The sequence below is a fragment of the Strix uralensis genome, chromosome 5 (assembly GCF_047716275.1).
Source record: "Strix uralensis isolate ZFMK-TIS-50842 chromosome 5, bStrUra1, whole genome shotgun sequence".
NCBI lineage: Eukaryota > Metazoa > Chordata > Aves > Strigiformes > Strigidae > Strix > Strix uralensis.
In genome coordinates this window covers 26379226-26392243 of record NC_133976.1, presented here as the reverse complement: position 1 = coordinate 26392243, position 13018 = coordinate 26379226, and the positions used below count along the sequence as shown (strand labels likewise).

Here is a 13018-nt window from a genome sequence, read left to right as displayed (position 1 = left end):
CTCAAAGCCCGATCCAGCCTCACCTTGAACACTTCCAGGGAAGGGGCATCCACAACTTCTCTGGGCAACCTGTTCCAGTGTCTCACCACCTCACAGTAAAGAACTTCTTCCTTACATCTAATCTAAATCCACCCTCTTTCAGTTTAAAACCATTACCCCTCGTCATATCACCACACTCCCTGATAAAGAGTCCCTCCCCACTTTTCCTGTCGGTCCCCTTTAAGTACTGGAAGGCCGCTATAAGGTCTCCCCAGAGCCTTCTCTTCTCCAGGCTGAGCAGCCACAAGGGAGGTGCCACAGCCCCTTGATCATCTTCTTGGCCCTTCTCTGGACTTGCTCGAGAAGGTCCATGTCCTTCTTATGTTGAGGGCCCCAGAGCTGAACACAGTACTGCAGGTGGGATCTCACAAGAGTGGAGTGGAGGAGGAGAATCACCTCCCTCGACATGCTGGCCACACTTCTCTTGATGCAGCCCAGGATACGGTTGGCTTTCTGGGCTGCGAGCACACATTGCTGGCTCATAGTCAGTTTTACATCCAGTAATATCACCAAGTCCTTCTCCACAGGGCTGCTCTCAATCCACTCATCGCCCAGCCTGTATTTGTGCTTGGGATCACCTCAACCCATGTGCAGGACCTTGCACTTGGCCTTGTTGAACTTCATGATGTTTGCACAGGCCCACTTCTCAAGCTGGTCCAGGTCCCTCTGGATGGCACTTACCTTCCCTCCAGCGTGTCGACCACACCACACAGCTTGGCGTTGTTGGCAAACTTGCTGAGGGTGTCCCTGTCACCAACAAAGATGTTAAACAGCACTGGTCCCAGTACCGACCCCTGAGGAGCACCACTTGTCACTGGTCTCCATTTGGACATTAAGCTGTTGACCCCAACTCTTTGAGTGCAACTATCCAGCCAATTCCTTACCCACTGAGTGGTCCATCCATCAAATCCATGTCTCTCCAATTTAGAGACAAGGATGTCGTGTGGGACAGTGTCAAATGCTTTGCACAAGTCCAGCTAGATGACACCAGTTGTTCTTCCCTTATCCACTAATGCTGTAACCTCATCATAGAAGGCCACCAAATTTGTCAGGCACAATTTGCCCTTAGTAAAGCATGTTGGCTGTCACCAATCACCTCCCTATTTTCCATGTGCCCTAGCATAGTTTACAGGAGGCTCTGCTCCATGATCTTGCCAGGCACAGGGGTGAGAGTGACTGGCCTGTAGTTCCCTGTGTCATCCTTTTTTCCCTTTTTAAAAAGGGGTTATGTTTCCCTTTTTCCAGTCAGTGGGAACTTCACTGGACTGTCACGACTTCTCAAATATAATGGATAATGGCTTAGCCACTTCATCCACCGGTTCCCTCAAGACCCGTGGATGCATCTCATCAAGTCCCATGGACTTTTGTACCTTTAGGTTCCTCAGATGGCCTCAAACCTGATCTTTTCCTACTGTGGACGGTTCTTCATTCTCCCAGTCCGTGCCTTTGCCTTCTGCGTCTTGGGCGGTGTGGCTGGAGCCCTTGTCAGTGAAGGCTGAGACAAAAATTCATTGAGTACCTCAGCCTTCTCCATATCCCAGGTGAGCAGGTAGCCCATTTCCTTCTGAAGAAGGCCCATATTTTCCCTCATCTTCCTTTTATCACCAATGTACCTATAGAAGCTTTTCTTGTTGCCGTTGACATCCCTGGCCAGATTTAATTCTATCAGGGCTTTGGCCTTCCTAACCTGATTTCTGGCTGCTCAGACAGTTTCTCTCTATTCCTCCCAGACTATCTGTCTTTGCTTCCACGCTCTGTAGGCTTCCTTTCTGTGTTTGAGCTTGTCCAGGAGCATCTCTTTCATCCATGTAGGTCTCCTGGCATTTTTACCTGACATCCTCTTCGTCAGGATGCATCACTCCTCAGCTTAGAGGTGATGATCCTGATATATTAACCAGCTTGCTTTGGCCACTCTTCCCCATGCTATTCTACCAAGCAGATCCCTGAAGAGGCCAAAGTCTGCTCTCCTGAAGTCCAGGGTAGTGAGCTTACTCCGTGCCCTCCTCACTGTCCTAAGGATCTTGAACTCCACCATTTCATGGTCACTGCAGCCAAGGCTGCCCTTGAGCTTCACATTCCTCACCTCCTTGTTGGTGAGAACAAGGTCCAGCACACCACCTCTCCTTGTTGACTCCTCTATCACTTGAAAAAGGAAGTTATCATCAACACATTCCAGGAACCTCCTGGATTGCTTATGACCTGCTGTGTTGTCCCTCCAACAGGTATTGGAATGGTTGAAGTCCCCCATGAGGACCAGGGCCTGCGAATGTGAGGCTGCTCGTGTCTGCCTGTAGAGGGCCTGATTTGCTTGTTCTTCCTGGTCAGGTGGCCTATAGCAGACAGCCATTATACTGTCACCTCTACCAGTCCTCTCTTTAATCCTAGCCTATAAACTCCCAGTCAGCTTCTCATCCATCCCCAGGCAGAGCTCCATGCGCTCCAGCTGGTTGCTGGCACAGAGGGCGACACCCCCTCCTTGTCTCCCCTCAGAAAGATTGTTCCAGTTTGTTTTTATACTCTTTCTCAGGGCAATCCTCAGCTGATCATTCAGTTGGCTGCCCCAGCATCTCTCCTAAGAAATTCATTTGCAGAAAAGCTGCCAGAGGAAAATCCTCTCAAGGCAATTACTACAGCCACCATAACATCCAGCCCTGTGGGTGCCACACTCTTCCACTCTCCTTGAGTCCCCATGACTTTGTGCATGAAGCTTGCAAATCAGAATTCTCTTGTCAATTAAATTGCATTTTTTTCAGTGTGACAGGTCTTTAACTGATGGTTCAGTGCATTTTTGAGGTACCAAATGGATCCATATCACTGAGATCATAAACCTTATTTTAATGACTGCAGATTTTAAAAAGTGGATGTCAAAACAGGTAGAGAAAAAGCATTGTAAAATTAATATTGAGTTAGCCAAATATTTTTTCCCCCCCCCCAGTGGCTTATCCTAAAGCAAAAGGTCAATGAGTTAAAATTAATTTTAAGAATATTTCTAGTTCATTTTGCCTTTACAGGAAACGTGTGTTTGATCCATGTAATTTGACTGCATTTACACGCTTGTGTAAGGCATTACATAAATATGTGGAACATACCTCCAACTGTATGCATCCAGCATGTGGATGAATGTCTTCATGTTCCTGAGAAGTTTTGCAATTCTGTATAGAATGGTGTCATTGTACAAAACGTGAATGTCTGCATTAAGTTTTACAGCGTACTAAAATTTAATCCCTATTCCTCTGTTTAAAAATTTGCCAGCCAGAGGTCAGCTTTCTCCCAGACTAAATTCCTGTGATTGCCACAAGTTTTTCCTATTCTGTTCTCTTTTTACTATTCAATGCTGCTTTTAATCATGCTCAATCAGTAATGAGATTGAATCTTGCTGGACAGGTAGTCTGTTTCCCCTGAAGGTGAGAGAACCAGCATCAGTGGTGATCATCTGAAGAAACCTTCAACTCGGTGACTAGTATTTTGCAGTTGAACACAGATGTTTATATATCTTGGCTGGGCAACTCAGAAGAACCTGAGGTTGCTGCAGGTTTTCACACTTTATCACCCCTAATCCATACAGTTTACATTTTCCCTATCAGTTGCTGAGAATCCTGTAGAATCTGTCGGAGTCAAATCTAACCTGGACTTGTTTAAATAGGATTTTTTTCATTAACTGGAATTTAATGTGAAGCATTGTCTCTTGCCTCTGTTGGTTCTGAACCAGCCTGACTAAATACTTATGTTCAGTCATTGGCTTAAAATAAGCATTGTCCTAAAACCTGATATCCCCTAATGAGAACCTATTGAGCAGTTTCTTTTCTAGTCTGGCTAGAGAGGGCTGTAACTAAAACACAATTCCTTGGAGAAGCCAGTTTTATTTTACTGCTTGTTGTGTTGGGAATGGTTGGCTATCACAGCCAGCAGTGTACTCTGAGTGCAAATAGGGCAAATCAGCCTGTCTTTCATCAGTTCTTACCAGAAATATATGCACTGTGTATGCTTTGTGTTGAGATGATTAGGAATTGATTTATGGTGAGGAGCAAATGAGCTAATGGGGCTTTTTCTGTCCCTCTTGCCATTCCTTCCAATAATCCTTATCTCTTCTTATAAAATTCTGAACCTCCTTATGTTCCCTGTACAGCAAAATAAAACAGCTTCTCACTTAGCCCCTCAATACCCACTGCAGATTTAAGAAATTAGAGAAAAGGTTCAAGCCAGTGTAGCAGGAATGTGAGTGATGCACAGGATCCGGCAGAGATACTGGAAATAGTTGTCAAAGTCAGCTGAAGAACCACCATGTAGTCCCACCTTGGTGAGATGAGTCTTCATTTTAAATTTTTTAGTTTATATGGTCTTCATTTTAAATTTTTTATTTTATATGAACAGTTTAATTAACTGGTTTTGGCCTGAATAAGGGATTGAAATGGAACAGTTTCACTCAGAGATGAATCTAAATCAGAATTCAAAAAATGTACCTCTTCTTGTTCTTAACCTTTGTACTACTCTGTGGGAGAAACACAGCTTTGGTGATCTTAGACTTCGGGAGACACTGACTCCCTCTCAGTCTATTGTGGCAATGAAATGATCTGAGGATTTGCATAATCTCTTTCTAAATAGCAGTTCCGGTGCTCTTTTGCTCTAGAGACTCATAGAATCGTAATACACATGGAAAACTTTCTACAGCATAAAAATACAGTGTGATGTAATTCGAGATTTCAACATGATGAGAATATCCAAAGGGCAGAGTTGAGGCTGTATGTGCAGCCTTTACTTTGCAATTTCCTGTCAGTCAGAGGTTTAATTTTTATAACTTTAGTCATATATACTGTTGTCATTTTTTTCTTACTGGCATTTCAAATACCTTTATCAGAAAGAGGATAAAAAGTCCCAGACACTGCAAAACTTCAGGCTAGATCTGTGAGTGGAAGACATTTGTTTTAGAAGGGAACCACTTGTTAGAATAAAACCAGAGGTGATAAGAACAGGTAGACAGGCAGACCAACTTCGTACCCACCAGTCATTTGTCAGCAAACAGAATGGAGTTACTGAAAATGAAGAGAGTTAAAAGCAAAGGCGGATCAGTGTTAGCTACATACTTACATACTTGAGTATTCCCATGGCTGGCTGTAGGCAATGATACAGCATTTTTTGAAAAGGGAAGCGGAAAGTGCTTGTTACATTTAACTGCAATATGCTGCCTGAAGAAACTGAAATCCATGTCAATGCAGAGCAGTGTCCTTGACAGTATTCATGCTCACAAAGGGATGCTTCAACACTATCTAGAAAAATCTGGGGAGTAGAGTGCACAGAAGTATGTTGTAAAATCTGGTGTCAGCATGATGAATACATCATAACACATCACCAGTAACTAGCGGTGTGCCTCAAGTATCCCTACTGGGTCCACTCCTGTTCAACACCTTTGTTAAATGTCTGGATGATGGGACAGAGTGCACCCTCTAATGACACAAAACTATGAGTGGATAATGCACCAGAGGGTTGTGCTGTCATCCAGAGGGACCTCGACAGACTGGAGAAATGGGCTGACAGGAACCTTATGAAGTTCAAGGGTAAGTGCAAAGTCCAGTACCTGGGAAGGAACAACCCCAGACACTGGTACATGCTGGAGGCGAAACAGCTGGAAAGCAGTTTTGCAGAAAAGGACCTGGGAGTCCTGGTGGACACCAAGTTGACCATCAGTCAGCAGACTGCTCTTGTGGCATACCTGGCATATTGTGTCCAGTTCTGGACTCTCCAGTACAAGAGGGATGTGGAGAGAGTCCAGCAGAGGGCCGGTAAGATGACTAAGGGACTGGAGCATTACTTATTTGAGGAAAGGCTGAGAAAGCTGGGGCTGTTTAGCCTGGAGAAGCTTCTCAAGGGCTGAGGGGGATCCCATCAATGTGTATGAATATCTGAAGGGAGGCTGTAAAAAAGACAAAGTACTTTTTTTACTATATAAATGTATCTGCTTGGTAATACAGTACTACTAAATTATCTAATAGTTTTACATAGTTCAGACATTAATTGGGTTCTGTGCCATGTGGTAACTCTAATGGAAATGTGGTTCAAAGACAACCCCTTTCTTACTACAGAGGACTCTGATGCAACAAAACGTGCCTGTGTCCCACTCTTCACTGGGGCTCTGTGTTGTTCCAGTTGTTTCCCTGAATCTCTATCTGAAGTGATGATATCGGTGAATTTCTATCAATGATGACAGTATTGTGCAGGTCTGTGAATATGCCACTGGGAGGATCCACAAGTCTGAAAACTTCAGCCTGGGCAAGAGTTCAGTCAAAACACAGGCTGCGGTGGCTGATAATTTCTTCCACTTTTTTTTTTTATATTCTATTTAAAACTTGTTAACCTGGGGTAAGGATTTGTAGTCAAGGTCAAGTGGGATAGCCCTTGACACAGCATGCTAACAAGAGAAAAGGCTTTTACTTTGAGTGTGCTATTACCTATTGCTGAAGAAATAAGTGTTTGGGGTTTCCATTGCCTAGAACCTGTTGACAACAAAAGGTTTCATGAAAGTAAGCTTAGACTGTGAGCAATGTTTTTTAAAACCATTAATACAGTGTTTGTTTCTCATATACTTATTTGTAAACAAAAAGTTATTCTCTACTAGTGTGGAGCTGTTCATGCCACTTTTCCATGCAAATGAATAAGAACTGAAGTTGACATTGTAAGGCAATTTTTACTTCTACCAGCCATTTAATTTATGATCTTAAGCACTGATTTACTGTAAATGTTCAAAAAATATGTAATATCTTTCACAGCTGCAAAGGTTTTTTGAGATATTCTTCAAGAGCAGTTCTCCCCAACAAGCCTTCAACAACATGAAGGAAGCTATAAGCAAACTTCTACTTATAACTGAGGTCTTCAGTGAATCATCTGCCTCAGGACAAAATTCTTTCAATCAGTAAGTGACTTGCAGTAGTCATTGCTGTGCTATTGTCAAGGTAGCTCCCTAGAACAGAAAAAAAATTGTAGAGGATACAAGACTCCTAAAATAAAAAATCCTCTCTATTTCATACTTCTTTATAAAGTGAGGACATGCTGCATTTAGGGAGTAAAACTCTTCAATACCCACAGTGTTTCTAGTTTGTGAAAAGGTTATGATGAATACTTAGGGACAGATGCTGTGTCCTGATGAAGTGTTTCAGGCAGAACTAATGAACAGAAATCACTCACAACTGGACTAGTCCTAACATACATAAAGCTGTATTTCCCTTCAGTGAGCCTTCTGTCATATGTCAAATATTTAATGTTAGAGTAGCCCAGATGGTTCAGGGCTAGCTGTGGCAGGCAATCTGAAAAAGAGACACTGTAGAATACTTTATGACATGTACCTTATGAATATACCTAGGCAGCAACAATCACATTTCTATGGGTGTTAAATCATTGTAATTGGTTCTATTAGAGTGTTAGAGTTCTTACACATAAATCAATCTTTATTATGTAATATTTTTATAAATTGAAATTAGTATCTGTTCTATATATGTTATGTCACATATCTGACATTTTTATGATAAATACTAAATATGTTACTGTTTATTACATTTGTATGTTTTATAAAGCTAGTTGAGAACCAGGTGTTTTAGTAGCAGTAATATAAAGCTCACTATTTGATTTATGCAAGTTGGGAATAAAGCTTACATTGTGAGTGGAGAGGGTAGTGAGGAGGGGAAGAGTGTAACAGGGATGGAGCTATTTTGACAGTGGTCCAAACTGTAATATTTTTTTACCAGTGGGATGGATATCTCTTGTTTATGGAACCCAAGACATGCTTGGAGCTCCTGGCCCATGCCTTCAAACATTCCCATAGTTGCAGCCGTTTAGCTTCAGTGAGCCCAGAGAGTTTCTCCATCTATTGCCCTCCAAATGTCTTCAGAGCTTTTGCAGGACGTCATTCTCATCAAAAGGCATTTCATCCTCCAGCATAGTTCACGTCCCTCATTGGTTTAAAGGTCAACCATATAAATACACTTTAATATAGCACTGTTTTAATCAACTCACAATCTGACTCCATCTCTGTTTAATGCTGCTGGCTCTTCTTAGAAATTTTATTTAGTCTGTATTACATGCTGTCTCTTGACCTATGTGTGTATGTTCTTGCGTGTGTTCTCTGGACCTGTGTGTATATCTCATTGTAGCATATATAGGTACATGGTTTAGTGGTGGACTTGGCAGTGTTAGGTTTATGGTTGGACTCAATGATCTTAATGGTCTTTTCCAACCTGAATGATTCTACGATTCTATGTTTCACAACAGTACCTAACCTCACTGAATCTGATTCCTGTTACATTGTATTTCAGATGCAGTCAATGTTTTCAAATGCTAACCTTTGACATTGGATTCGGCACCTCCGTATACCCAGTAGTTCTTGAGGTGAGAAAATTACACAGATTATTGCTTGACCCAAAAAATTTACACCAAAAAGAACACATCAGGGAACCATCTTTGACAGGTACCTGTACAAGTACATTAATGTTAATTTCGCCTAAAAGTGGAGAGTTGCTGTGGGTGAAATCAGTTTTTAAGAGACAGAGTTACTGTCATGAAGTTCACCACACCATTGAAGTGTGTAAGCCTTTCAGTTTTAGCATGAAAGGACTACCACCCCAACTGAATATCAGGGAAACAAAATCCATAGGAAGCATTGCATGAAAGTAGAGTTAGGTATTAACTGTGCCAGAACAAAGATGAAGGGAGGAAGTTAAAATACTACAATTGGCTTTTAATACAAATTAAAGTTCTCCTTGAGTTGTATGGTACTTCTTCAGTTCATGACCTGCTTTGACTTCCACTGTGCTGCCTTCTTCCTGGATGGTCCTCAAGGCTCTCAAAGAGAGAAATGTGACCTGCAGCATAAACTCCCTGTGTCAGTTTTGTACCACACCTGCCTCAGAACAGTCTGGCCAGAAATGAAAATTATACTGCTTTCCAGTTGCTTCTCATTACCCCTGTATATACATATGATTATATATATAGGTATACAAAATCTTTGTCCATGTTTATGATACATAAAAGGCAAAAAAAAAAAATTAGTAAATATATCCTGGGAAATTACAGGAGAACACTTTTAAAATTCATCTTCAGTTAAAATCTGTTTAAGTTTCTAGTAACAACAGTGCAGTCAATCTCTCCATCCTTCAGAAAAAAAATAATCCTTTATACACAAAGGAAAAATGAACATATGCAAGAAAGTTTTCACAATTTAAAAAATCTATGAAGACAGTATCCTTAATTAGCCTGACAAGACTTGTTTAGCTAGTATAAGAAATGTGATGTCATAGCAATTAAATAATTGTATACCAGGCTGTAAAAAATTCTACCAGGAGTTGCTTAAAAAACTAATCCTAAAGTATAATGTTTACCTGCCTGTATAGTAGTCTCAACCATCAACCATAATCCATAAATGTACAGTAAATAAGTAGGATTTAATAGTTTCTTATGAAAATACAAATTACTCTAAAAAATAACCGTTGATAATTACTATGACATTTAACTTTGAATAGTATCCCTTGGAAACTGTAGTATGCATACACACCATGCAGCTTGAATTTATGTTTGTGTTCATGTTAAAATACAAATTTATCCATGTTTTATAAACATGAGTTTATTCCTTGTGTTTCTATATTGTAAAACTCATACTTTCATGTGTAGTAACTTCTAAATACCTGAGTTGTGCAAGAGTTATGTTAATATATAAGCTGACAATTTTTAAAATCAAATTTCAAATCAAACACATGAAAAAAAAGGCTCACAAGAGACTGCAATGTTGTACTCTATCCACTGGAGGTCAGCAAACATTGTGGTGTGTAGTTCTGACAGAAAACGTGGTACAGCATCTGTTATATTATAATCCTGTCTTTTATTAGTGTTGTTATGATTTTTTTTTTTTTTATAAATAGTTCTAGTTTGGTATATGTGGTTATGAGAAGACTGGACTTGATATTCAAACTATAAATTCTTACATTGTTTTCCAACAGGTGCATGACAACTTTGACTTTCAGGATGAGGATGAATCAAATATTCAGGACCAAACTTTCAAAGAATTTCTTTTTGAAGATACGTTTAAATTTCTCTTATCTAATGAATCCTCAACATCCAGTTTCATAGAAGCTTTACAAAAAATATATGGATCAGCTGTGAGCAAGGTCATTCATTCCACCTTTTTCTTATTATTAACTATTTGAAAACATTTTATTTTCAATTGTATGCTTTTCTGAGACTACTGGTGCTGACTTATAGAATGAAGGATTTATTTAATCAAAACTATCTGTTACTGAATACTGGGGAATAAAGCTGTAATTATATTGAAAAATTGAATTTTCTTTTATAAAAATTCAACTTCAAAATTATGTCCTTCCCCAAAGCACAGTACTTCAAAGTACTGTATTATATTTAAAAGCTTTAAAAAGTAATTTTCCTATCATTTTTAGTGGTCTTTTCTAATATACAGTTTTGTATGTTTTCATAAGCCTAGAATTGATTAACTCAGTAGATTCATGAGCATCAAAATCAAATTTTGTTTCCTACAACTTTGTGTCTTATTCTGAATGCAAGGTCCAGTTACATTTTTTTGTATTTATAGGATCTGTATAAAGTTTGCATCACTAGTGAAAACTCTTTCTGACAAGCTGGGGTCTCCTTTAGCAGTATTTCTCTCAGTCTGGGCACTTTTAAGGGTGCATTTCTGAGGAGACCTTTACTTGCAAGACTTACAGGGACTAAATTATCCATGTGGCTTCTGCCCCTCAGAGAGGTGTGACTAAAACCAGGTCATGGGTTCTAAATTTATGACAGGATAAAGTAGGAAGCTGCTGACATATGCACATGTATGATATGATTACCTAAGTCTGTGTTCTGTAGGAGACCAGACCACATTTCAAACTATCCACTTCATTGTCTATACTTTATGCAGTCTCTGCCCATGGTAGTTTCTATGGGTACTTTTCTACACAAAGCTAATGCACAGTCTACTTTATTCTAGACTGAGAAGTGGGGAGAGCTATCAAGGAGCTGGCTGGACAGGGCTTTGGATGAGGTTAGGGCAAGTTGAGAACTGCTGTAACTTGTTCCTTTGATCACCAAAGGGATTGGGGTCTAATGAAAGCACTCTTCTTTCCATATGATCTCACCAGAATATTCTCCCCTTTCCTTCATAGGGTGGAACTTACCACAGAGAAGATGAGCAATGTTTGTCTTTAGAAGAGATAAATTCAATGATTACTTTCATAAAGGAGCTGAAGAATCTTGGACAATTTGAGCTGGTAAAATAAACAGGGTTTTGTTGTATTAGATACATATTTATGTAATCCTCTTAACATTTCTCCATTACCATTCTTTGCTGTGTCTGGTACACATATTAGACTGGATGAACAGGAAAGCAGGGAGGTAGAGGTTATGCTGATTTTATTTTGAAGGATTTTTGAAGTTTAAATTAAAAGAGATAAAGAAATAAAACAGAGAATTTGAGTAGAGAATTCACTGAAAAGAACAGCTAAAGCAGAAACAGAGACCAGAAAATAGAATGAAAGGAAAAGGAGGAAAATTATGTAAATGACTAATGAGTTGGTAAGAAAACAGAATGATAGTGAAGCAAAACAGATGTGAATGGAAGAACTGGAGACAGTACAACACTGAGTTCATGACCAGAGAATAAATATAGATGAAAAGTGGCAAAAAAAGCAGGTGGAATATGTGTCTTCTTCTACACACTTCAAGTGAGTTCATTTTTGCAGAAGAATAGGTATGGAGGAATAACAGTGTCTGTGAATAGCCATGGCAGTTAATGAGGGAAATGACAAGTATTGGAGAAATAAAAGATCTGCAATTGGATCTGTTGTTCAGAAAGTCTGTATGATATCAGGACTTCTTCTAGACCTCCTAGATGAGTATCAGGCTTGGAGACTGATGAGACTTTCTGAAGAGGGATTGACCTGAATAGATCTGGAATTCAAATCAGAGGCAAAAGAATTAGACTTCCATGTCAGTACTAGTAATCCTGATTTGCAAGACTGGGCAAGATGGCCATTTTCTATACATGTGGGAAACAGCATTAATATACATGCATCTGTATGCTATATACACTGTCTTCTCACTTCTCACTTTTTTGCATTTTACGAATATTATAGTGTGTAGTCTCTAATCAGTGTCTCTCTTCTCAGCTTTTCCCTTCTGCTGCACCCAAGATTCAAACTTTACTGCGCGACATTTATCACATGGTAGACCCAATGAGACGGCTTGGTTCAGTCCTGACTGTGCATTGGTTGCTTTCCAGTTTACTTGAACAATTCCAGTTCATGACTAAAGAGGCACATACAAATCTTTCAGAATGGTAAGATATCTGTTATGTGATATGTTGAGGGTAGTTTCTCAAATTATATTAATTAATTGCAGTAGCTCCAGTGAGCCTCATAAAACTTCAGTAGGTGTAGGTGGACTTACAAGACTTGTGATGAAGGTCCATCACGTAGCTAGGTTTCTACATATGACAGTTTTGTCCCTTTGCTTCTCTTTCTAATATAGAGAATTCTGGGTTAAAAAATTAATTGGATCTACAGTAAATTATTTTCTAAGAAATATGAAGTAAAATAGATAAGCTGTTTCTGAACAACTGTAAACTCAAATTAGGAGTGCTTACCAGGGTTCAGACTGTCTTTTAATTTATTCACCAATTAAAAGTAAAACTGTATGGAAAATATAAAATTTCAGGTGAGGATTTTTCCAAAAGGGACTAATAATTTTGAGTGTCTAAATTTTCTGTCCAACAAGAGATGGGTCAAAGAGATGAATACTCTGAGAACCTCATTTTAACTCTTTTTGAAAAGCTGGAAAAATATTGTAATGACAAGGTTAGATCCATTGAGCTTCTGTCAAGAAATTTTCATAAGGAGGGAGAGAGAAAGGGAGGGAGGGAGGGAGGGAGAAAAGTTGTGGTATACTATATGCTTAGTATAAAATTTGTAAAAATGTGATTTCTGTCCTC

At 39.6% G+C, this 13018-nt stretch overlaps 1 protein-coding gene across 3 annotated transcripts in view; it reads left to right on the top strand.

The window, feature by feature from the left end:
- Positions 1-13018, top strand: part of CPED1 (cadherin like and PC-esterase domain containing 1) — a 153882-nt gene that overhangs the window by 59769 nt on the left and 81095 nt on the right. For all 3 annotated transcript variants that reach the window (XM_074870180.1, XM_074870181.1, XM_074870182.1), the window contains 5 exons: positions 6801-6943; positions 8340-8412; positions 10017-10184; positions 11196-11300; positions 12198-12367. In XM_074870180.1, the coding sequence (XP_074726281.1) occupies positions 6801-6943; positions 8340-8412; positions 10017-10184; positions 11196-11300; positions 12198-12367 (659 nt within the window). The remainder of the gene's footprint in view (positions 1-6800; positions 6944-8339; positions 8413-10016; positions 10185-11195; positions 11301-12197; positions 12368-13018) is intronic.